At 40.3% G+C, this 23,975-nt stretch overlaps 2 protein-coding genes across 2 annotated transcripts; both read left to right on the top strand.

The window, feature by feature from the left end:
- The first annotated feature begins 2,538 nt into the window (after positions 1-2,538).
- LOC128474508 (olfactory receptor 4S2-like) lies at positions 2,539-3,474 on the top strand. The gene has a single exon (XM_053456861.1). It carries the CDS (start codon positions 2,545-2,547, stop codon positions 3,472-3,474), a length of 930 nt encoding a protein of 309 aa, XP_053312836.1. The 5' UTR covers positions 2,539-2,544.
- Positions 3,475-14,268: 10,794 nt separating this feature from the next.
- LOC128504788 (olfactory receptor 10G7-like) lies at positions 14,269-15,219 on the top strand. The gene has a single exon (XM_053475037.1). The coding sequence runs from the start codon at positions 14,269-14,271 to the stop codon at positions 15,217-15,219; it is 951 nt and encodes a 316-aa protein (XP_053331012.1).
- The last annotated feature ends 8,756 nt before the right edge of the window (positions 15,220-23,975 follow it).

Raw genomic sequence — 23,975 nt, forward strand, 5'->3', positions numbered from 1 at the left:
GTCCCTGAAGAGGTGTCTAAGGCCGGATACAGTGCTACATTAAAGTCACCCCCAGGACTAGAATCCCTTCCTGAAAGCCAGCAAGCTTCTGCAGTACAGAACGGAGGGTGAGGTGTTGGCCTCAGTTAGGGAGGTAGACATTCACCAGCGTGTACATTTGGTCCGCAATCGTGCCCTTAACCAATAAAAACCTCCCCTCGGGGTCAACTACGATGCCTGAGGCGCGGAAGGGTATCTGGGCAGAGAAAAGAACCGCCACTCCCTTAGATTTTGCCAGTGGGTTGTTACTGAAAAAAACGATGGGGTAGGAGCGGCAGGAGAGCCTAGGAGCCCGAACCAAAACACATCAATTGAAAAGGAACATCCTAGAAACCTCAAAAGTTGTCAGCGTGGAGAGGAGAGGCCAAGTGTCGTGGATGTAAAAAAAAAAAAAAAAAAAAAAAAAAAGGGGGGGGTTTAAGTTATATGTATATACATAATAATACATCAACAAATATGGAAGTATGCCAATGTGATGTGGTGTGTGCATTGCCCGCAGGTACAGGCGCAAGACTGAGTCACTGCCCGCGCAGAGGCAAAGGAAACGAGGGGGCCAGAGGGCAGCCATGACGCGGGGAACGACCCTGTGTAAAAATAGACGTAAGTGTGATGAAGTGTGAAACAAAACAACTAATTTATATGTATATATATATATAATAATACATCAACATATTTGAAGGTATGCCAATGTGATGTGGTGTGTGCATTGCCCGCAGGTACAGGCGCAAGACTGAAGCACTGCCGCGCAAGGAAACGAGGAGGCCAGACCTTGTGATTTAGGAGGGATGACTCCCCCTAAACACCCCAAGTAACCCTACAAACTACATATTTCCTAAAAGCATATCCCACTTTGAGGTCACCCACAGGAACCACAGATCATCCAAAAACAGGATTTCTGTCAGGGCCGGCCCAAGAAATAATGCCGCCTGGGGCGAAGTTTAAAATACCGCCCCCCATTATCTACCCTTCCTTTTCCTCCCTCCCTATTATCTACCCTTCCTCTCCCTCCCTATTATCTACCCTTACTCTCCCTTTTCAGATAAGTGAATTACTTGTAGCCATGATACTTAATGTGTAGAGAACTACTGTAGATAGCCATACAGAGTATTGTTTCATACACTAAATGATAAGCAGGGGCCAGTATAGTTCACTTAGCTTCTTTAGGGCTTCCTTAACTTTAGCCCACAGATCCTTTAGGCGATATCTACTAACTAGTAGTTAGGGTTCCTTATAGGGGGTCTTTTTGTTACTCATTTCCCATTTTAGTATAGTCTTTTTGTGTCAGATATGATGATGCATTTGTCATTTAATGAAGACCACAGTACTGATATAACTTTATGGTAGATAACAGTTTGTGTCACATCATCCATTGAGGGACATAAACATGTATACATAGAATATGTGTCTTTCTCTATAGCAGCTAACAAGTTAACACAGAGCAGGTGTAACCATCGATAGTTTGTTAGTCCCAATGGATACTCTTCCATATAAAGCATATGCTAGCTATGCATTTGGTGTATAGTCAAGTTATATGTTATACTAGAGGTTCTATTGTTTAGGATCAGAGCAACGTGGGATTTAAAAGGCACAAGTTGGACATAGAGTAATATGGCATATATATGCATAATACTAGACTGAGAAAAATAAGGATCTTCAGCTTCACCTGCATCTAAGGTATGGGGACATAAATTGTTAATTGCACCTTAATTTCATAAACAAACAGTATCATTCAGATATATGTGTACCTTGAAACATATTTTATTCGTGTTTTATTTTTTAACAATCTTAACATTCCCTACCATTAACAATTGAAACTTAGGAAAATCTGAATGGAAATGCATAGAGGTAAGTTTCCTTATTTTAGCGTGCAACTTCACAAATAGTTGATAGTTTACAAACTATGCATTATCTTTGAAACCTGAAAGTTTATATGTAGAATAACATCAATATGAAAGACATAAAGTAAATTATTAGTAGAATACAGGAATAGCCACCAATATTGCTCATGGTGGTCAATTTACTGGGGGTCAATTTACTGATGTTTTATGGACCTTCACAAACCTTACCACAGACATGAGTGTCCTTTTAAGGACATTTTGTCTATCCCTGTTAGAAGACCACATATGCAGGATATTATTTTGTATTTCTGTGGACTGTACCTTTATTACTAAACTAAAACACATGACAAAACAACTTGACTTGTCTGTCAGGCATATGTCATCCAACATAACTATTCATTTTATGAACTAACAAGAAGTATCTGTGTGTATTTTGTATAATTTATGCGTTAAGATATTCAAAGGGATATACATGAAAATGGCTAATGCATGGTTCATATACTCATGTCTCTTTATTCAGTATATCTTTCTGTGTCCCTACAGACATCAATCATGTAAAGACAACCTTAACATTCTTTAATTATATTTTAGACTCATGGACCTCAACAACAATGTATCTCTTGATTTCCATGTGATTCCCAAAGATAATTGCATTTTATCATCTTTAATGGAAAACTCAACAGAAGTGATAGAATTTGTTTTTGTGGCATTCAAATTCTCCCAAAGTCTACAACAAATTGTATTTTTGATCTTCCTTCTTATCTACACTTTACTTTTGAGCGGAAACATTCTGATCATGATGACCATCAGAGCAGATCCTCGCCTACACACTCCTATGTATTTTTTCTTAGGTAAGCTGTCTTTTATTGACCTCTGCTACTCCTCAGTGACTGTGCCCAAGATGTTAGTTGACTTCCTTTCTGAGAGAAAGGTTATCTCCTATAATGCTTGCATAACCCAGCTATACTTTTTCCATTTTTTTGCATGTGCTGAATGTTTTATTTTCACAGCCATGGCATATGATCGTTATGTGGCCATTTGTAAACCATTGAACTATTCCACAATCATGAACAAACATCTGTGTTTGTTTTTAGTGGCAGCAACTTGGATGATTGGCTTTGTCCACTCCAACATTCAAACAGCCTTAACCATGCAGTTGCCATTCTGTGGTCCTAATGAAATAAAGAGTTTCTTTTGTGACATTCCTCCACTAATACGACTGGCATGCACTGACACAACCATTATTGATGCCATGATAGTGGCCAACAGTGGATTTGTTTCATTGGGTTGTTTTCTCACTGTCTTGATTTCATACATTGGTATTGTTTCTGCAATGTTAAAAATTAAGACGGTGGAGGGGAGACGTAAGGCCTTTTCTACATGTGCCTCACATCTCACTGTAGTGACTTTTTTCTTTGGTCCGTGTGTCTTCATTTACATGAGACCATCTACCACTCTACAAGCTGACCAAGTGATAATAGTATTTTACACAGTCATAGCACCCATGTTAAACCCAGTCATCTATACTTTAAGGAATAAGGAGGTTAAAACATCTATGAAAAAACTTTGGGGGAGGAAAGTTCAGTATAATAAATAGCAAATATGATTTTCATGAAGCTTATTTTATTTTGTCACCTTGCTGAGGACATCTTGTGACATATGGGTGGGCCATCTACGCTGAAAAATGAATGGCTTCATGGAACAGTTTTGTGATGGTGTTTATTTCTTTTATTAATATCAGTGCATAAAAATCATTTCTAGCCATAAAAATTAATTATGAAGGCGCAAAAAAGCACAAAACATTGTTTCCTTTAATCATTGTTAAGACGCTTTGCACATGTATGATCAAGAACTTAAACAAAAAATGTTTTTGCCAGTTTTTCTGTCTCCTATGTCCGTGCAATTAGATGGTCTAAACTTACGGAGGTAGGTGTAAGGGAAACTTTTATAGAATCTAACACAAAAATAAAAAAAACATTCAGGAACTTCAATGATTTTTGAGTATTTCAATGAATAATCTAAAATTCAATCCAATGATTTTTGAAGACATGTCTCAATGGTTTAACCTATACTTGCATTATTGCATATACTAATTTATTTGAACTAAATTCTATTTAAAACACTTAAAAGTTATTTCATCTGTGAATCATCACTGTTTAGCAATAATCTATGATCACCGAAACTTTAATAAAGCAGTAAATTTAACAATATAACCAAGGAAGATGTAGAAAGGACGCCTCTCTAGAATTTTCTGAATGCAAGTTTGTGATTTATGAACTGGGCAAGTACCTTGGTTATGAAAGTATGAAAGGAACAAGCATGCAGTAAAATAATACTTTATAGGGAGTTTTGAAAGCTAAAATGATCTTAAGTAACTTATAATTTGTATATTTATCTTTGAAGTGGTGGTGTTCCCCATAACAAGTGACACCTACAACACAATGTATATCACAACTGATAACATCTATTATGGAGTTACTGGTAATATTTTACAGAACTTACGTATAAAAAATATATTCCTTGTAATTTTTTCAAAAAATAGATGAATAAACAATTATAGCCCATCCACAATCTTCCGATATTTTAAGGTATCCGTGCTTTATGGTATATCCTCTTCCCCCATGGAAAAAAAGAGGCATAAATGATTTTAAAAAACACGACTTCTGCGCACACTTTAATTACTTACAAAATTGTAAGTTAACAATTTAATTAATCATGTTTTAACCTAATTTTATATTACAATATAAGTTGAAAACAGTCAATGTTTTTTTTTGTGTTTTTTTTTGCGTTAAAACAGTAGAGGCCAATAGCCTACAAAGGTTTTGAGTACCAAGTGAAAATAAACAACTTCTATAAATTGGGTACTTTCTCTTTAGAACATTAGATGAGGGAACTGTTGCTATCCAGTACTTTAGGGGATAATCTTCGACCCTGTATGCAAAAAAAAAAGAAAGAGAAATGTAGCGCTGATTAGATGTGTATGAAGGTAAAATGCAAAAGAAATAGACAGACTCTTGCCTTATAAAGAATTGCTTCCCTTATAAATCCATTCCCGGATAACGTTGTAGAGACGCGCAAGCAGGTATATTGAAAAAATAGAGAGAGGGTGAATGGTTACAAATAGAACTTAATAGTATCAAATAAAAGCAACAATCTCAGTTTACTAAATATATAATCTCTGAGTCATCTGAGTCAGTTTGTGTCACAATGTGTGAAAAAAAGGAATCTGTTGTGAAGCCATTTGTTCGTGTCTGTGATGATTGGAATTGTTGGCTTCCAACTTCTCCCACTTGTCCTTATTTGAATATGCCCATTGCAGGGCCCGTTCTTCATATACATCAGTGCCCCTTCAATGAACGGAAAACGCCTTACATGTACACATTTTCACAATTTCTGAATCCAATATATGATCAACAAAATTCCCTATACATATAGATTATATATCCACATACATCTAAATAGTTGTTATATTCTATAACAATCTGATTAATTATAATTATATTATAAATTGAATTGAATAAATTAAATGTATGACTGATTTTAAAACACTTTAAATTAACTCTTCGAAACTTAGTTATAAGAATTGAAAAAGATCAAATGGGCCAAATGGTTTTCATGTGGCGTCAAATTCTGTTTCTTATGATTCATTTTATACAAAAAAAAGAAAAGAAAAAAGCCTTTAATGTTGAAATGCGTTATTCTTGATTTCTTTGTTGTTATTCTGTCTCTCATTGTTCAAATAAACCTACCATTACAATTATAGGGGATCAAATAATTTTTTCCTTCACTGTAAATAGTCCGCTTTCATTGCTGATTGGACAAGCCTATAAACATCTCCCTTCTCATCATTGGCACTACATGTACAGCCAGTTGGTAAATTATGAACACACCTTTCTATGCTTAGGTATCAATCTGTGTAAAAGTGTATCTACTCCTTGCTACATGTACTCTTAAATCCGACAGTGTAACCAATTATTGAATTGAATAGCATGCCACAGGTCATGTACAGCATACATGACATGTTGTTTACACTTTTTAGTTTTTGGGGGGGTAGCTTAACTGTTACCGCCCTCATGTGAGGGAGAAGAGTAGGGTAGAGACTTAGATAATCCCAAGAATGAGGAAGCTCAGGTGTAGGCATGTAAAGTTTGGTACTGAGTGTAGTAGGCAAAGCACAGACGGATCCAGATACCTGATGTGTATGTGTTTAGGTGGCGGTGTGGCTGAGCCTGCCTGGTGTGTATGTTTTGTGGGTGTCCGTGTGGCTGAGCCTGGACATTTGGATTTAGTCTACTAAAACTACTGGATATTTAGTTGACTAAAACTAGAGTAAAACTAAAACAATTCAGATGACTAAAATACTACTAAAACTAAAATGCCATTTTAGTCAAAAGACTATGACTAAAACTAAATCGCAATTTCCTGTCAGAATTAATACCATTGTGATTTAGTCCCCACGAGTATTAACTCCTAAAATGCAGAGATTACTGCACAGACTCACAGAGCAATCGGGCAGCAGGGGAAGGTTAGCTGTCCGAATAAACGTAGTGCTTAAAACTGCCTATGGCAGCTGGGATGGAATCTCCCAGTTTTGTGGATATCCTGGCAGACAGCAGCAGCATTGCCCTAGCAATCACAGAGTGTATATTTTGTAACCCATGGTACATTACTGGTCCTACTGAAACACTTTCTAATGATGTACCTAAAATGTCATTGGTCACAAAGGGGTTAATCAACTGCAGAGCCAGCTTCTTTTTTCCCAGGGAGGAAGAATGGGAGGACTATGATTGGATATTAGCCTTTTTTATCTTATCCTTATCTGTGTAAGAGCACTTTAGGTGGTTGCGCCTGCTGTTGTGGGATTGGTGAGGTTGTGCCCGCCATCTTGTGCGTGGCAAGGATCGCATCTGCAGATTTGGATTGGTAGGCAGGACCGAAGGTGCCGCAGATAGAGGGGGGCTGTACGACAGGCAGGGATGCCCCTGATGTCAAGGGGGACCAGAGGGGATGTGCAGTATGACAATCACTAACCTTAAATGCAGCTTGAGTGCAGATGGTGAAAGCTTCTGAGCAACTATGGCATTATAAAAAGTAGTTAATGAGTACATAGGTTAAAATGACCACTCAGCTAGTGAATAGACTGAAGAAATATATACAAATGCTAGTTGTTGAATAGTGTATAAATTAGAAAAGTGTTGAATCCTGAATAAACTGCTATAATAAAACAGTGTTGTGTGCACTGCACCTTTCACTATACCAGCTGCACCTCTAGTCGTCTCAACCAGAAATGTAAGAACATATATTAAATCAGTTCATGATAGTGCGCTTCATACATCCAAGCGTTAAAAATGAAAAAATGGCACCTTACAAACGTAACTCCACACATATGGATATATAAATGACAAAAATAGAAAACACAATATAGTGTAATATAGTTAACAAAAAAAATAATTTCAATTAAATGTGTGCAATGGCAACACTTTCAGGGCCGGCCCTACAATGGAGCCGACTGGGGCGTCCGCACGATGCGTTTGAGCTCTGCCCCCCCCCACAGTGGTAGCATATCTCGGGGAGGGAGGACAGTGGCAGCATATCTCGGGGGGGGCAGTGGTAGCATATCTCAGGGGGGGACAGAGCGGCAGCATGTTTTTTTGGTGCTTTTTTAAAGAAAAAAACTTTTTCTTTAAAAAAGCACCAAACTTTTAGGGTGCGGCCTATATACGGCGGCGGCCTATATCCGAGCCAATACGGTATTTATTTCCTTAAATGCGAAAGTGCTCTCATTGAGCTGTAGATTTTTAGAAAAAAAATAAAATAAATAAACAAAAACAATAAAAAAGACTTAAAAAGTCTCTCAAAGTCCACTCTGCTCTCTAGCAGGCAAACCTCCCCCACCTTTACAAGAAATTATATAACTCAAATTCAGCATTTAAACCTTAAGGAGTGAGTGTTTGTAAATTGAAGATCCACTTCATCTCAAGTTTCACCAATTCTTTTATCATATCTCCTTCTCAACAATATTTTTTTCCTTTAGCTATTTCACAGAAAGTAAGGTTTCATGGCATGTGTTTTGGTACACTATGTTTTTAATGTTATTTCAATGTTCCCATATTCTAGTTTTGAGCTTTCTTGTGGTCCTTCCCACATACTGTAAACCACATGCACATTCTAATAAATATATCACATGTGTAACATTACACGCTAACATATCTTTTATTTTATACTTTTTTCCAGTGCATGTAAATGTAAATGTTTCTATCTTTTTACTTCCCTTTTTGTGGATTTACATGCGAGGTAGATAGACAGTTCTTTTCTATCTACCTGTTTTACTGTTCTATTGCTACTACAATTTCTTGTTCTGAATATTTTTTTTACATAACCTTTCTTTTAATATTTGTAGTTGTTCCTCACAAATCTTTTTATCAGAGCAATGTCTCATAATCCTCACAGCCTGACTTTTTGGGACTCCATTTAAGCAAAGCAAATGATGGCCACTATCCTTACTGATAAAATTATTGACATCTACTTTTTTGAAGAATGTTTTCATTTTGATTATTTTATCTTTTATATACAGTATCTCACTAAAGTGAGTACACCCCTCACATTTTTATAAATATTTTATTATATCTTTTCATCTGACAACACCGAAGAAATTACACTCTGCTACAATGTAAAGTAGTGAGTGTACCGTTTGTATAACAGTGTAAATTTGCTGTCCCCTCAAAATAACTCAACACACAGCCATTACTGTCTAAACCTTGGCAACAAAAGTGAGTACACCCCTAAGTGGAAATGCCCAAATTGGGCCCAATTAGCCATTTCCCCTCCCCGGTGTCATCTGACTCATTAGTGTTACAAGGTCTCAGGTGTGAATGGGGAGCAGGTGTGTTAAATCTGGTGTTATTGCTCACACACTCTCTCATACTGGTCACTGGAAGTTCAACATGGCACCTTATTGCAATGAACTCTCTGGGGATCTGAAAAAAAGAATTGTTAAAAAGAACCTTTTTGTCACTGAAGTCTGTATATAATACTATCCCCTGTTGATTCTGAAGTAAATTACTCAAAAATTCTGTTAGACGTTCCCCCTTCCATATAAAAAATAAATCATCAGTATACCTTTGCTAGGTAACCAGATTCTTCCTCCAACTATGTGATGACCAGATAAACATATTCTTCCACTCTGCCATGAAGATATTTGCATAACTGGGGACGAATCTGGTTCTCATCGCAGTACCTCTGTTTTAAACTGTCTGAAAACAAACAAGTAATATTGAAAATGCTGGATTTGAGTTCCATAATTTTTTGTAAAGGTGGAGAAGGTTTGTATGCCATTCATATTTTTTTTAATATATATATATATATATATTTTATTTAAATTTTTTGTCCTTATGAATAGCTAAAAATGTTTCCCATTTATCAACATATTGCCTGTGGTTTATTATTAAGGAGTATTAAAGCTGTCAGGTAAAGCAAGGGTTAACACTGTATGTATGCAGTGAACATTCATTGCAATGTCAATATCGCATGGAGGCGGGATTTAAAAGCAGGAGAACATGTACTGCCAGATAATTACATCACCGCAATGCAGAAGTAGCTGTAGCGGGAGTTATGGAGAATGGATATTGAATTAAATCTACACAAAACCACAGTGACGAGTGATACTTGAAAAAGTCCAGTCAGAGGGACATTGTATAAGGCGGAGCAGAGTGGACTTTGAGAGACTTTTCAAGTCTTTTTTATTATTTGATTGTTTATTTTATTTTTATTTCTTTTCTAATATGCAAATCTACTTAAATCTACTTAAATTTAAGGATATTTTTTTTTTATTTTCTTTTTCATATATATTTAAAAAAATAAATAAATATATCTGTTATTTATAACCTTTCTCTGCCTCCATTGAATACACATCCATCTTGAGGAATTGGATCCATGAAAGGAAGAGCAAACACTTACTCCCAAAGGTTTAAATGCTGAATTTGAGTTGGAATTGGTTCCCTTCCATGAGTCTATACATCTCACATACTGCATGGCAGCATTTTATCTGGGCTGGTCATCAATATGAAAAACATCCTCCTCTTCGTTCTTCCTCTTGGCTCTTCTTCTTCTGCGTCCTCTTGGTGCAGTGAGTGCAGAAGACGGTGGGTGGAGCTTTAGTTTTCTGCACCGGGATATGACATCAAATCCAGATGCACAGCAACATCTTTGATCTCCCCAACCGAGCCTTCTCCTGTAGAGGCGGTCATGCCACCCGGGGAGGACCACCCCCCATGCCCCCCCCTAGGTACTCTATTATCTAGAGCTCTATGAGAGAACTTTCGCATTTAAGGAAACTATTTTTTAATATATATTTTAAAAAATAAATATATCTGTTATTTATTAACCCTTCTCTGCCTCCATTGAATACACATCCATCTAGAGCAGGCATGTCCAAACTTTTTTCGAGGAGTGCCAGATTTGACGAAGTGAATATGTGCGAGGGCCGACCATTTTGCCTGACATTCTTTGAACCATTAAAATTAAATGCAAATTAACTATTTTATGCAAAGTTTATTGAAAACGGCATACTTTTCATTTTGTGACTTGGGTGACAAATCTAAACAGGTGTTAAATCACTCTGCCTTTAATATAAAAAAAACATCTATATTTGGGCAATTTATCTGGGGGGCCTTATCAGTCTGGAACATGGGCCGCAATTGGCCCTCGGGCCGGACTTTGGACATGCCTGATCTAGAGGAATTGGATCCAGGAGCACATCTACCCTAAGGGTCTCATTTCCAAACAAACCATATGAGCAGTAGACTGCTCAACAAAGAGTGAGTTGCCATTGCCCACATTTATTGAAATTATTTTTTGTTAACTATATTACACTATATTGTGTTTTCTTTTTTTGTCTTTTATATATACATATGTATGGAGTTTTACATTTGCAATTTGTAAAGTGCCATTCAGTGCCATTTTTACACTTGGGTGTATGAAGCTCACTATCCTAAACTGACTGAATAAACTACTGCCTGGCTTTAACTAACCTTGCAAATAATTCACTTTAAACTGTCTTCTTGTTTGGTTTTGTTTTTCAGTATTTATATAGTAACATTAATTCCTATGTGAGTTAATAGTCTTTAATCTAGTACTCTTCTAACAAGGCTACCCGAAGGAATTCCCATGATACCAAAGGACAAGGGATTATATGTTTGATTCTATGAACTATAGTCAACAAGTTGAGCAAGGGCCCATATTACACAGACAACTCTTTACTTCTAAATGACAGTAAAATAATTTAGGCTTCACATAATACATACCTAAAATACAATTTAGAGGTGAACCAGTTACATCAGTTATGAAAACGCTTAGAAATCTACAAAAGCCCAAGAGGCCTGTTAGTAAAGGACAATAGAAAAAAAGAAAAACAAAACATTCAAACATTAGAAAGACTTAATTGGGTCCACCTGGGATTTTTTCCGGAGTGGATAAATACAATGTTTACAATAGCTAGCTACCTATTTTTCCATATGTTCTTCCACATCAGTCAGGAGATTAATTAGCAGGGTAGATTTGTTGTACTAGGATGAAGAAACAGTTGTACACACTGCATGACCTTGTTCCCATCACTATCCATCAGACTAGGACATAAATTATTCAATACATGCACTTTGTTCCAGAAGATAAACTAACAGAAAATATACGTATGTGTAACAATAGTGGAGGTGGTCTACTACCAGAGTTTTGAAATCAAATAGTCAAAAAACATGTTAAAGGAAACAATAATAATAGAAGAAGAATAATAATTATTATTATTATATTAACATGGAAGCATAAAAATAGATACAGCTCCAAGAAGTTGACTACATGATTGATTGTGACAGCTATTATTTTGCTGGCTAGATCTACCAATGAAGTTAAAGTAACTATTGCTTAAAATGCAAGGACCTATATGTGCAGAGGGCAAGTCGTCTATCCGTAATCCTGGCCTGGTTGCTTATGATTCAGCCTCTAAATGAGCAAAATCTCCCTCACCTTTAATTCACTTTAAAGTCAAATTTTTACAGATTTCGCACACTTTGAGGTTCAGCAGTATTCAGCCTCTGCTCTTCTAAAATGATGTTCCACAAGATTGTGGAGTGTGTCTGTTGGAATTTGGGGCCCTTTGGACAAAAAGGCCTGGCAACCAGCATTCCAATTTATATTAAAGGGTTCAGTGGGTTTTAGGTCTGGGTTATGTGCAAGCCACTCAAGTTCCTACACACCAAAATTCTCAAACCATGTCTTATGGACCTTGCTTTGTGCACATGGGTACAGTCAGGTTGGGACAGGAAAGGGCCTTCCTTAAACAAAGTTGTAAGAATACAATTGTCTAAAGTGTCTTTTGTATTTGTTATAACATTACCCTTCACTAAAATTAAGAGGCATAAAACAAACCCTGAAAAACAGCCTTAAACCATCATCCCTCCTGCACCAAACTTTACAGTAGACACTATGCATTTCTGTGGGTAGCGTTCTCCTGACATTCTCCCAGATTCATCCATCAAACTTCCATATAGTGAAGCACGATACATTTCTTCACTATCTTTACACTACTCTGTATCCACACACATAAGTCTTTACGATTTGGTTAATTAATTATTGCATTATATAATATGACTGTTTTTCTAGTATTAGTTGTCCTAATGTTCTCTCAAAAATCACAATGAACATTATGTTAAAAGATCTACTCACTTATGATGTGTTTGTAAACACATCAAGTGAGACCAGAAAGACTAAATCATTAGAAATATGAACTGAAAGAATACTTGCATGTGAATATCTGGACCTAAATGTAAAGGTTTATGCATAAATTATTCCAACTTAATTTACACTATAAATTTAAATGAACCGTATATCTTTACCTCCTTATTTCATTCTCACAGTGTATTTCAGGGATGCGTGCTATTAGTATACAATATGCAATCATTAAAGCTAAATCGAAGAATGTCCTATTAATAGCTATGGGAATTTTCTCCCCAAGGAATCCCAGCCATATAAATACACAGTCATAGACTGATTCAGTAGTATGCCCTGACTAGTTAACTAGGAAGAAGGATGCTATTCTTATTGATAGTATTCATTCACGCACCCTGTTTGTTTTTTAAGAGGGCATTTGTTTTTTTAGGAAAAGCTGTTTTGTAGATTATGCTAATTAGTTGGGTAGAGGTAACATTTAGTATAATTTATTTTGGTTGGAATTTATAGGAGGTTTCGGTGATGCCTGGTTTGAAAGAGGTGAAACAGAGAAGATTGTGCATTGCAAACAGTATTTATAAACATTTTCAGTAAATTCGCTTTAACCAATGAAGATGGCATGAAATAGGAAGGAATGATGGATGAACTTTTGGGAAAACAGAATGAATCATAGTGTTCATGCTACATGGTTGATAATATCTGCAGAGAACAGAGTAAGTTTTGTACCCAGTGTTGTATATCTGGTTAAGTATGACAGATGGAATAACATTAATGGTAAAGTATGTTTCATTGGTGGTAGAGCTTTCTTGGTGATGTCCAATAGATATCAGTGATGCACAATATCGCAGATGAGCGTATATAATGGATTCAGTAGTACTTCATAGATGGCTATCATTTAATGACCTAGTTAGTAGTAGTGTACAACTAAATAGTTACAGTTTTTGCAAATGTATAAGAAGACGTGTGGGAATTATAGAAGATGGTTGCGTATGATCAGTAGTATAACTAATTTAGATGGCATAGGTGGTGCAGTAAGATTAGCAAGGAGTGCAGTAGATAACCATTTGTACTTAAAGATTATGTTCATTAACGCGTCACACTTTTTGTCATAAGTTTAGGTGGTATTTCAATTATTTACCTACAAAACCAAAGCTAGTAAAATGTCCATTAGAAAAGTCAAAACCCAATGAGCTTCTCCTTAAAGAAGCATGCAGCTTGACCTGTATAATGCATAGTGACATGACTTCAAAACGTTTGTATTGTGCTTCTTAATCACGCTTTTGAATATTTCTAACACACTGACTTTTAATGATGAACTGAATTAGTAATTATTTGATATGAACATGTAACTAAAACATGGCTTATTTGGAGAATACAACTAAAAGTTGGAACACAGTAATATTATATAACTTGGTTTGGCACTTCCTCTGCATAGTGCCAATATAGTTTTATTTGGACCATTATTATTAATTATTATTGACATTTTAAATGTAAGGTCATAAAAGAAATGTGGGTATATGTAATTTGAAAATTGTTTACGAATATTCACCATATAAAGATGACTTTATACTTTATATCTTCAGCTTTACTTTTTGAGTATATATTATTGCAACAATTTTCTTTTCCCTGAAACCAAAGTTGCCTGTTTTTTTTCCTATAGCAACATTCTATTATGGATAGAAAAAATTATTCAGCTGTCAATGAATTTGTCTTGCTGGGTCTTCCACACACTGAGGTGATGAAAATTCCATTTTTCGTCTTGTTCCTCTGTATTTATATTCTCACCCTGCTAGGTAACATTACCTTAATACTGGCTGTGAGAGGGGATCCAAACCTCCACATACCCATGTACATCTTCCTTTTGAACCTTTCATTTCTGGACATCTGGTTGTCTACAGTTACCTTACCCAAAATGCTGACCAACTTTGTCAAAGAAACTAACATTATTTCCTTCAATGGTTGTATTGCCCAGTTTTACTTCTTCCATTTTTTTGGAAGTACTGAGTGCTTTCTGTACACAATCATGGCCTATGACCGATATCTGGCCATCTGTCACCCCTTACACTACTCTAAGTTTATGAGCATGAAGCTTTGTACACAATTTACAACTGGGATCTGGTTGGCAGGTTCGATTCACTCAATGATCCATACAACATTAACATTCCGACTACCTTTCTGTGGGCCAAATAAAATTGACTATTTCTTCTGTGATGTTATTCCACTTTTAAAACTTGCATGTTCAGACACTACAGTAAATAAAGCCATAATAATTACCAACATTGGAGCAGTTGCCTTGATCTGCTTCATTATGATTCTAATATCATATGCTCACATTGTAAGAACCATCCTCAAAATTAGCAGTTCTGAAGGAAGACGGAAAACCTTTTCAACCTGTGCATCACACTTGACTTCTGTAATTTTCTTTTATGGACCGCCTGTGTTTATTTATCTAAGTCCCAATTCTATGGACTATATTGTAGAAGAGACAATTGCTGTTTTCTACACTCTAATGACTCCAATGTTGAATCCTATGATTTATTCTTTAAGAAACAAGGATGTCAAGAAGGCCTTGAAAATTATTAAAAGTGACATTTTTGGTGTGTTGCTGGGCTTAACTATGTAGTGATCATTAAAGGGCAATGATTTCAAGAGCCTTGTACAGAAATACATTAGAATGAAGTTTTCTTATTCCAGGCTATATATACTTTAATTTGTATTATTATTTAGCGCAAACAATTATACAATGCATTATACAGTATGCGTATTACAATCTGAAATCAGGCTGATATGAGCTTTCCTGCATTGCTCAAGTAATCTGAAGCTAAGTTAATGCTTTTTTCTTGTTTTTTATATATTAAAATTGCATTTGTTCTTTAAGAGTGTGTGTTGGTGTTATGTTATTTTGAGATATAAACTAGTTTGCTGACGCATGGTTTTGTCAGTCAAGTTATATTTGGTACCAGACTTGGGCCCCGGAAATAGCCTAATTACCAATTATGTTTACCAAGTTTCAGAAATGTTTTGAAAGGTGGGAGAGAGTACTGGGAAGTCCTGGCTATTCCCAAGGTGAGTGTATACTTCTGGACATCCATAGATCTGGAATGTAATAAGTATGTTGACAGACAGCAAGCTGCTGTCCATTTGGGTTTCTCCAGGTACTCTCCAGCAGAGTATATGGATGGCCTTCAGCTTGAACAATAATCAGATGCAGAGAAGTGTGCCAACTGTGTCTGCGGAGACTACGTCATGTCCAGTTATTGTATGCATCCATGGGCATCGGCTGAAGCTGACATGAGCTTTCCCTGCCTTTTTCAAGTAATCCTAACCAAAGTCAATGCTTATTTCTTTTCTTTGATATAATAAAATTGCATTTGTTTTTGAGTGTATATTTGTGTTATTTTATTTCGGGATCTGAACTAGTTTGCTGACACAAGGTATTTTCAGGTCAGATACATCATTTTATATTTTAAAGCATACCTACATATGTAATTGTTGTACACTGACTTCACAATTCCATACTGAAGGTGTGACATTTTAAGTTGCTTTTTTATCTCTTTATAATGTAACCAAATATCTGTTGTTGGGTTTTTGCACTGAATAGTTACACTTTGTAGTACAATGTTGTGAAATACAAACAAGAGTGAAGAGCATTGCATAATTTCAAGCATAAAAGTCACAAGTAAGAACATGAACGTGTTAGACTTAACCATACAAAGATGCTAGTACTTTGATGGGATTTATATGTGTGTAGGGCTATGTTTAATTTTAATGGGGCCTTGGGCACGCTTCTGCACATATTTTTAACTCACTTTGATAGGCAATACATTTTAACTTGTTCTAAGAAGATAGTTTGACCAAAATTAACTAAACACTGATGTTCCAGAGCTAGATGCCAGCCTACATGCATGTAAGTATTTGTGTATTTGTACAGGATGTATATAGTTACCCTGTCTCTAATTACAAGGGTCTGCCAAGGCATTGAAAGTCAGCCGGTGTGAAAAGAACAGTTGTAAATGGGCCTCAGAGGATGCTTGGACTCTGGGCAGCTGCGCTTTGGATCTGTAATAAAGAATGTATAACATATCTTAAGGTATGAAAAAAACAGAATTACATGGTTTAATAATTTTGAAATTTTTCATATACATATTTTTATAAACATATTAATGGGCTCATGTTTGTTAATTACATATTTGTTATAATCTGTAATTATTTTATGAAATGAAATACAAGGACATATAAACCTCATACATTTAATTCATCTCCATGTGAGTAACTTATGTTTGTCCCTACTATAACCTAGGCTTAAATAGCTATTTACATTAAATAAAATGTTGCTTTACGTTTATCTGTACGTTTATCGCCGCCATACTCGTTTATTCGATATTCGGTTTGAACAACAAAATGCAACATTCATGTTCATTTTCATGTTTTCACAAATACAAATGCACAAGTGTACTAATAAAATACTGTATAAATGTCACGCACAGCGTAAGGTAGAACCTGTAATCAGGTAGAACAGCGTGTGCAAGTCCCAAAGACAGAACACCAGAGTCCAGTATAGAATAGCCAATGAGCAAGCCAGGGTCAGGAAGCCAGAAGTCAGGATCGTTGCAGGGTAAGCCGAGGTCAGGAAGCCAGAAGTCAGGATCGTTGCAGGGTAAGCCGAGGTCAGGAAGCCAGAAGTCAGGATAGTCGTAATGTAAGCCGGAGTCAGATGCCAGGAATCAATAACAGGAACGCGTACTGGGATGACACTATACAAGATAGGTACAACCATCAGAAGGCAAGGCTGAGTGTTTCTGAGGCTCTTAAATAGGCAGAGGAAGTCCAGGTATCAATTACAGAATTCCCGCCAAAAATTCAAAGTGCCGTTACGTCACTTCCGGTTCGCGGCCATCTTGGGATTGGCAGAACGTAAAACTCTAAAAGGAGCCGTAGTACCGGCTGGACCGCGTGCACGCAGCAGGACCGGACCTGGCTCCAACACAGGACGACCGACGCGTGGAGCCGCAAGGTCTTCCCCTCCCTCGCGGCGGCTGAGGCTGTCTCGGAGAGGCGGGAGGTCTCCCTCCTCTCCGCGGCGGTTGCGGCTCCTGCGGCAAGGCGGGAGGTCTCCCCCTCTTCCGCGGTGGCTGCCGTGTAGAGGCGGGAGGTCTCCCTCTTTTCCGCGGCGGTTGCAGCTGCTGCGGTACGGTGGGGGGTCTCCCTCTTCTCCGTGGTGGCTGCGGTTGCCGCGGCACGGTGGAAGGTCTCCCCCTTCTTCTCGGCGGCTGCCGGGCCAGGTATGTGACAGTACCCCCCCTCGAAGGGGCGGCCACCGGACGACCCTTGGCAAGGCCAACCCGTCTCCTGGCGAGGAAGACCCGTACCAGACGAGGAGCGTTGAGACGAGCCGCGGGTACCCAGGAACGACTCTCTGGACCAAGACCTCTCCAGTGAATCAAATACTGCACACTCCCCTGCTGCCTGCGAGTAGCCAGAATCATCTGAGGACAACGCCGAAGGGAATCTGTTGCAGAGGTGCCCGCCGGTGGTGGTCTTATGGTAGTAAAGCGATTGCATACCAGAGGTTTCAGAAGGGAGACGTGGAAAACTCGAGGAATCCGAAGGGTTCGAGGTAACAAAAGTTCATACGCTACCGGATTGACCCGGCGAATTACAGGAAAGGGACCAATGAAACGTGGAGCCAACTTCATGGATGGTACCCTTAGCTTGAGATATCTGGTAGATAACCAAACCCTCTCTCCAGGCAAATAAGCAGGGGCGTGAGAACGTCTCTTATTTGCTTGACGTTCTTGTCGCCTGCCCGCGAGTCGTAGTGTCTCCTGTACAGACGACCAAGTAGCCCGGATGGCAACCAGCCTTTCTTGTAAGGCCGGAACCGTAGAGACGGGAAATGCCCCAGGGAAAGGCTGAGGATGTAAACCGTATAGGCAGTAGAACGAGGATACCCCTGTAGATTCTTGTACGGAATTGTTACGGGCAAATTCAGCAAAGGGTAGTAGATCCACCCAGTTGTCCTGGTGATTGTTAATGAACAGGCGTAGATACTGCTCCAGATGCTGGTTAGCCCCTTCAGCTGCCCCGTTAGATTGGGGATGATACGCGGACGAGAAGGCCAGAGTAATGCCCAAGGCTTTGGTGAATTCACGCCAGAAGCGTGCTATGAACTGTGAGCCTCGGTCGGAAACAATCTCGGTAGGTAGTCCATGGAGCCGGACGATCTCGCGTATAAAGACATCAGCCAATGTAGCAGCAGAAGGTAATTTCTTCAATGGAATCATGTGAGCCATCTTGGAAAAACGATCCACCACCATGAGTATGACTGTATGCCCTCTGGAGTTCGGTAAGTCGACAATGAAATCCATTGCAATGTGTGTCCATGGTGCTGAGGGGAGTGGCAGAGGGTGGAGCATCCCGGCGGGCGCTCTCCTGGAGGACTTGTTAGCTGCGCACTTGGTACAGGATCGGACAAACGAAACAACGTCTTTGGCCCAACCTGGCCACCAAAAAGTTCTGGAAACGAGATCCCTTGTGCGTGCAACCCCCGGGTGTCCTGCCGTTCTGGAGCCATGGGATAAACGGAGAACTCGAGACCTGAAACGAACCGGCACGAACAGCTTGCCCGTAGGTAGAGATCCCGGAGCTTGTGACTGCAATCTGGCAATATGATCCATGAGAGGAGTAAGACAGGTAAGGTGGGTGGCAGCTAAGACCTTGGTTGCTGGTACGATATTCTCGGGTTCATGATTCTCCTCATCAGGACAGGTGTGCATCCGCGAGAGAGCGTCGGCTTTGGCATTCTTGGAGCCCGGACGGTAGGTCAAAATGAAGGGAAACCGGGACAGGAACAGAGACCACCTGGCCTGTCGAGGGTTCAGACATTTCGCGGACTCTATATATTGTAAGTTCTTATGGTCCGTCAGGATCAAGGTTGGAACCTGTACACCCTCCAGAAGATGTCGCCATTCCTCTAAGGCCAAAATGACAGCCAAAAGTTCCTTGTTGCCGATATCATAGTTTCTCTCCGCAGGAGAAAATCTTCTAGAAAAGTAACCACACGGGTGTAGTGGCCCACTGTAAGAGGCTCGTTGAGAGAGAATAGCCCCTACCCCAGTCTCTGATGCATCTACCTCCAGGACGAAAGGTAGTCGGGGATCCGGATGTCGGAGCACCGGAGCTGTGGTAAACCTCTCCCTCAACTGATTGAACGCGGAAACAGCAGCCAGCGGCCATACCATCGTGTCGGCCCCCTTCTTAGTGAGAGCCGTTAGGGGCGCCGCGATCTTAGAATAGTCTCTGATAAAACGTCTGTAGTAGTTAGCAAACCCCAAAAAACGTTGTAGTGGTTTCAGACCCACAGGTTGCGGCCAATCCCTGATAGCACGTACTTTAGCAGGGTCCATCTCAAACCCCTCCGGGGGAATTACGTATCCTAAGAATAGCACCTTGCGAACCTCGAACTCGCACTTCTCCAGCTTGGCGTAGAGCCCGTGTTGCCGTAAACGGTCTAATACTTGAGCGACCTGTGTGCGATGGGTGGAGAGGTCTGAGGAGTAAATCAAGATGTCATCGAGATAGACTACGACGAACTGTTGCAGAAAATCCCTGAGGCAATCGTTAATGAACTCCTGGAAGACAGCTGGAGCATTGCATAGCCCGAACGGCATAACCGTATACTCGTAATGTCCCGAACGTGTGTTAAATGCCGTCTTCCATTCATCGTCCTCGCGAATTCGAACAAGGTTATAAGCACCCCGCAGATCCAGCTTAGTATAGATTGTAGCTCCGCGCAGTCTGTCAAAGAGCTCGGAAATTAACGGAATGGGGTACGTGTTGCGTCTGGTGATTCTGTTTAATCCTCTGTAATCAATGCAAGGACGAAGTCCCCCATCCTTCTTTTTAACAAAGAAAAACCCTGCTCCAGCGGGTGACGTGGAGCGGCGAATAAATCCCCGACGAAGATTCTCCTCAATATACTCCTCCATGGCTTTAGTCTCTGGGACCGAAAGTGGATAGGTCCGACCCCTGGGTGGCATGGTACCAGGGAGCAGGTCAATGGGACAGTCATATGGTCGGTGTGGGGGTAATTTCTCCGCCTCCTTCTTGTTGAACACATCCGCAAAACAACGATACTGATCTGGCAACATTGAGGTTTCAATGGAGCTTAGTGTCACAGGAACAGTCTTTACAGGTGAGAGGCAGTGGTCCATACAAGTGCTACTCCAAGCCGTAATCTGGTTCGTAAACCAATCAATCGTAGGGTTGTGATTGCGCAACCATGGATACCCCAAAATGATCGGCACAGAGGGAGAGCTGATGACCAATAACTGTACTGATTCGCTGTGAACCACTCCCACCAAGAGGGTAAGAGGTGATGTGTGAAGAGTGATGTGCTCCTGAAGGAGCGGTCTCCCGTCGATAGCCTCCACAGATAACGGGTTGGGTAAGGGAAGGGTGGGAACCAGGAACCGTTTACAAAATTCAGAGTCAATAAAGTTGCCGGCGGCGCCGGAATCCAGGAAAGCCACGGTATCCACGGAGCCCCTAGCCCAGACTATTCGAACTGGAACAGTCATACGGGTGATTTTGGTCTCAGGGGATGGTCGAATCACACCTACAGTAGGTCCCCTCAGCCTACCTAGGTGCGAGCGTTTCCCGGCCTCTTTGAACAGTTCTTCAGGAAATGCCCCGAAAGGCCACAATACAGGCATAGCCCCTCCCTTCTTCTCCTGCTCTTCTCCTTTTCGGTGAGTCTAGCTGCCCCCAGCTGCATGGGTTCCTCCGCGGAGTCAGGCATAGTGGATGGGGACGGAACTTGAAAAAATTGACGCACGGTGTCCCTCGCTCCCCTCTCCTGTCGTCTTAGTCTTTCTCGTTGAGTTTGTCTTTCGCGAAGACGCAAATCCACCTGGGAGACGTACTGAATCACCGCGTCCAGGTCCGTAGGAAGGTCTCTAGCCGCAATCTCATCCTTCAGGGATTCGGATAGTCCATTAAGGAATGCAGCGACTAGTGCCTCGTTAGTCCAGTCGACCTCTGCCATCAGGGTACGGCATTCAATGGAATACTCCTGGAGAGAACGAGAACCTTGACGGATGGAGAACAGTGATGCGGATGCCGTACTCCTCCTCCCAGGAACGTCAAATACTGAGCGCAGTGTCGAGACAAACTCCGAGTAGGACCGAACTGGAGGAGCATTTCTCTCCCATAGTGGAGAGGCCCATGCCAGAGCCTTGTCGGTGAGCAAGGAAATCACATAGCCCACCTTAGCCCGTTCAGTAGGAAAGGCGTAAGGCGAAAGTTCAAAATGAATCTCACATTGATTCAGGAATCCTCGGCATGCTGCAGGCTCACCACCGTAACGTTGAGGAGGAGGTAGATGAGCAGGTACAGAATGAACAGTTGCAGGCGGAGGTGGGTGGACCGCAATTGACGGAGGACCTTGTAGCGCTGGGTCGGTGCGTTGCAATAACGTCTGGAGAGCTTGGGCAAACTGATCCAGACGGTGATCCATCCCATCCAAACGATCCTCCGTGGAGCTCTGCTGTCCTACCGATGCAGGTCTCATGGTGGCCTTCTGATTCTGTCACGCACAGCGTAAGGTAGAACCTGTAATCAGGTAGAACAGCGTGTGCAAGTCCCAAAGACAGAACACCAGAGTCCAGTATAGAATAGCCAATGAGCAAGCCAGGGTCAGGAAGCCAGAAGTCAGGATCGTTGCAGGGTAAGCCGAGGTCAGGAAGCCAGAAGTCAGGATCGTTGCAGGGTAAGCCGAGGTCAGGAAGCCAGAAGTCAGGATAGTCGTAATGTAAGCCGGAGTCAGATGCCAGGAATCAATAACAGGAACGCGTACTGGGATGACACTATACAAGATAGGTACAACCATCAGAAGGCAAGGCTGAGTGTTTCTGAGGCTCTTAAATAGGCAGAGGAAGTCCAGGTATCAATTACAGAATTCCCGCCAAAAATTCAAAGTGCCGTTACGTCACTTCCGGTTCGCGGCCATCTTGGGATTGGCAGAACGTAAAACTCTAAAAGGAGCCGTAGTACCGGCTGGCGCCACTAGGTGGCGTGCAGCGGACCGCGTGCACGCAGCAGGACCGGACCTGGCTCCAACACAGGACGACCGACGCGTGGAGCCGCGAGGTCTTCCCCTCCCTCGCGGCGGCTGAGGCTGTCTCGGAGAGGCGGGAGGTCTCCCTCCTCTCCGCGGCGGTTGCGGCTCCTGCGGCAAGGCGGGAGGTCTCCCCCTCTTCCGCGGCGGCTGCCGTGTAGTGGCGGGAGGTCTCCCTCTTTTCCGCGGCGGTTGCAGCTGCTGCGGTACGGTGGGGGGTCTCCCTCTTCTCCGTGGTGGCTGCGGTTGCCGCGGCACGGTGGAAGGTCTCCCCCTTCTTCTCGGCGGCTGCCGGGCCAGGTATGTGACAATAAATACTTTAAATTAGAAAATGAATTTGAACATGAATGTATACTATTCTGCCTGAGAGATGCCATTGTTTCTTTAAAGCAATATGCAGCTAATATATTATAAATATTCCCATACTGACATTTGTTATTTGGGAATTGTCCCATTGGCTCTGGTGTGTATACAAATCCTAACTAATTGATCAGGCGACAAGAAGTGAAGGCAGATATAAAAAGAAAATTCTATTGACTGTTTTAGGTGAGTTCACTGATTTTTTAAGCAACTTGTTTCATGTTTCAGATACTTAATGATTTGAACAAGCAGAAATGCAAGCTTCTAAGATATATCATAAACCCAATTCATCACCTATAAAGTTTAACCACGGTGTGTGTGCTATGCTATTTTAAAAATGCTCACTGACTTACGATTTACCTCGATTGGTTTCTTTTGTTTTTAGTTTTTATTATAAAATCTCTTTGAAACTATTTAAGAATGCTGTGCACATATTAAATTAATTCAGAGTTCTGTCGAGAGATTCAGCTCCTTGGTAAGCAATATAGCCTTGAAAAATTAGATAGGACCCACCAATCTTGGGGTACTTTGATGTAGTAATGGGCAAAGCAATATATGGCCATATAATGTGACAAAATCCCCAATATTTATGCCTTAGATGGTGGGGCATTTTTACTTATATTTGCTGGGTATGTGCTGAATTCTTGCTTTGTTTAGTGTATTTTTTGGTCATCATTAATCAAGCAGCAACCTGAGAATCTGAATGTGTATTTTGTTATGCTTTTTAGGATGTGGGCTGCCTTTCTGTATATTTTTATTTTGAGGTACATATTAAATTAATGCATGGAATAATGTCAATGTTATTGAACATTTTATAATAAGTAATTTTGCGTATCTTACTGAGAAATGAAAAAGCACTTCCAGGCTCATTACAAATTAAAATATATTTTTTTTGTGATTTT

The sequence above is a fragment of the Spea bombifrons genome, chromosome 1 (genome assembly GCF_027358695.1).
Source record: "Spea bombifrons isolate aSpeBom1 chromosome 1, aSpeBom1.2.pri, whole genome shotgun sequence".
Lineage (NCBI taxonomy): Eukaryota > Metazoa > Chordata > Amphibia > Anura > Pelobatidae > Spea > Spea bombifrons.

Excerpts from the sequence above, each read along its gene's own strand:
- LOC128474508 (XM_053456861.1), top strand. The coding sequence starts at position 2,545 with ATGGAAAACTCAACAGAAGTGATAGAATTTGTTTTTGTGGCATTCAAA.
- LOC128504788 (XM_053475037.1), top strand. The coding sequence starts at position 14,269 with ATGGATAGAAAAAATTATTCAGCTGTCAATGAATTTGTCTTGCTGGGT.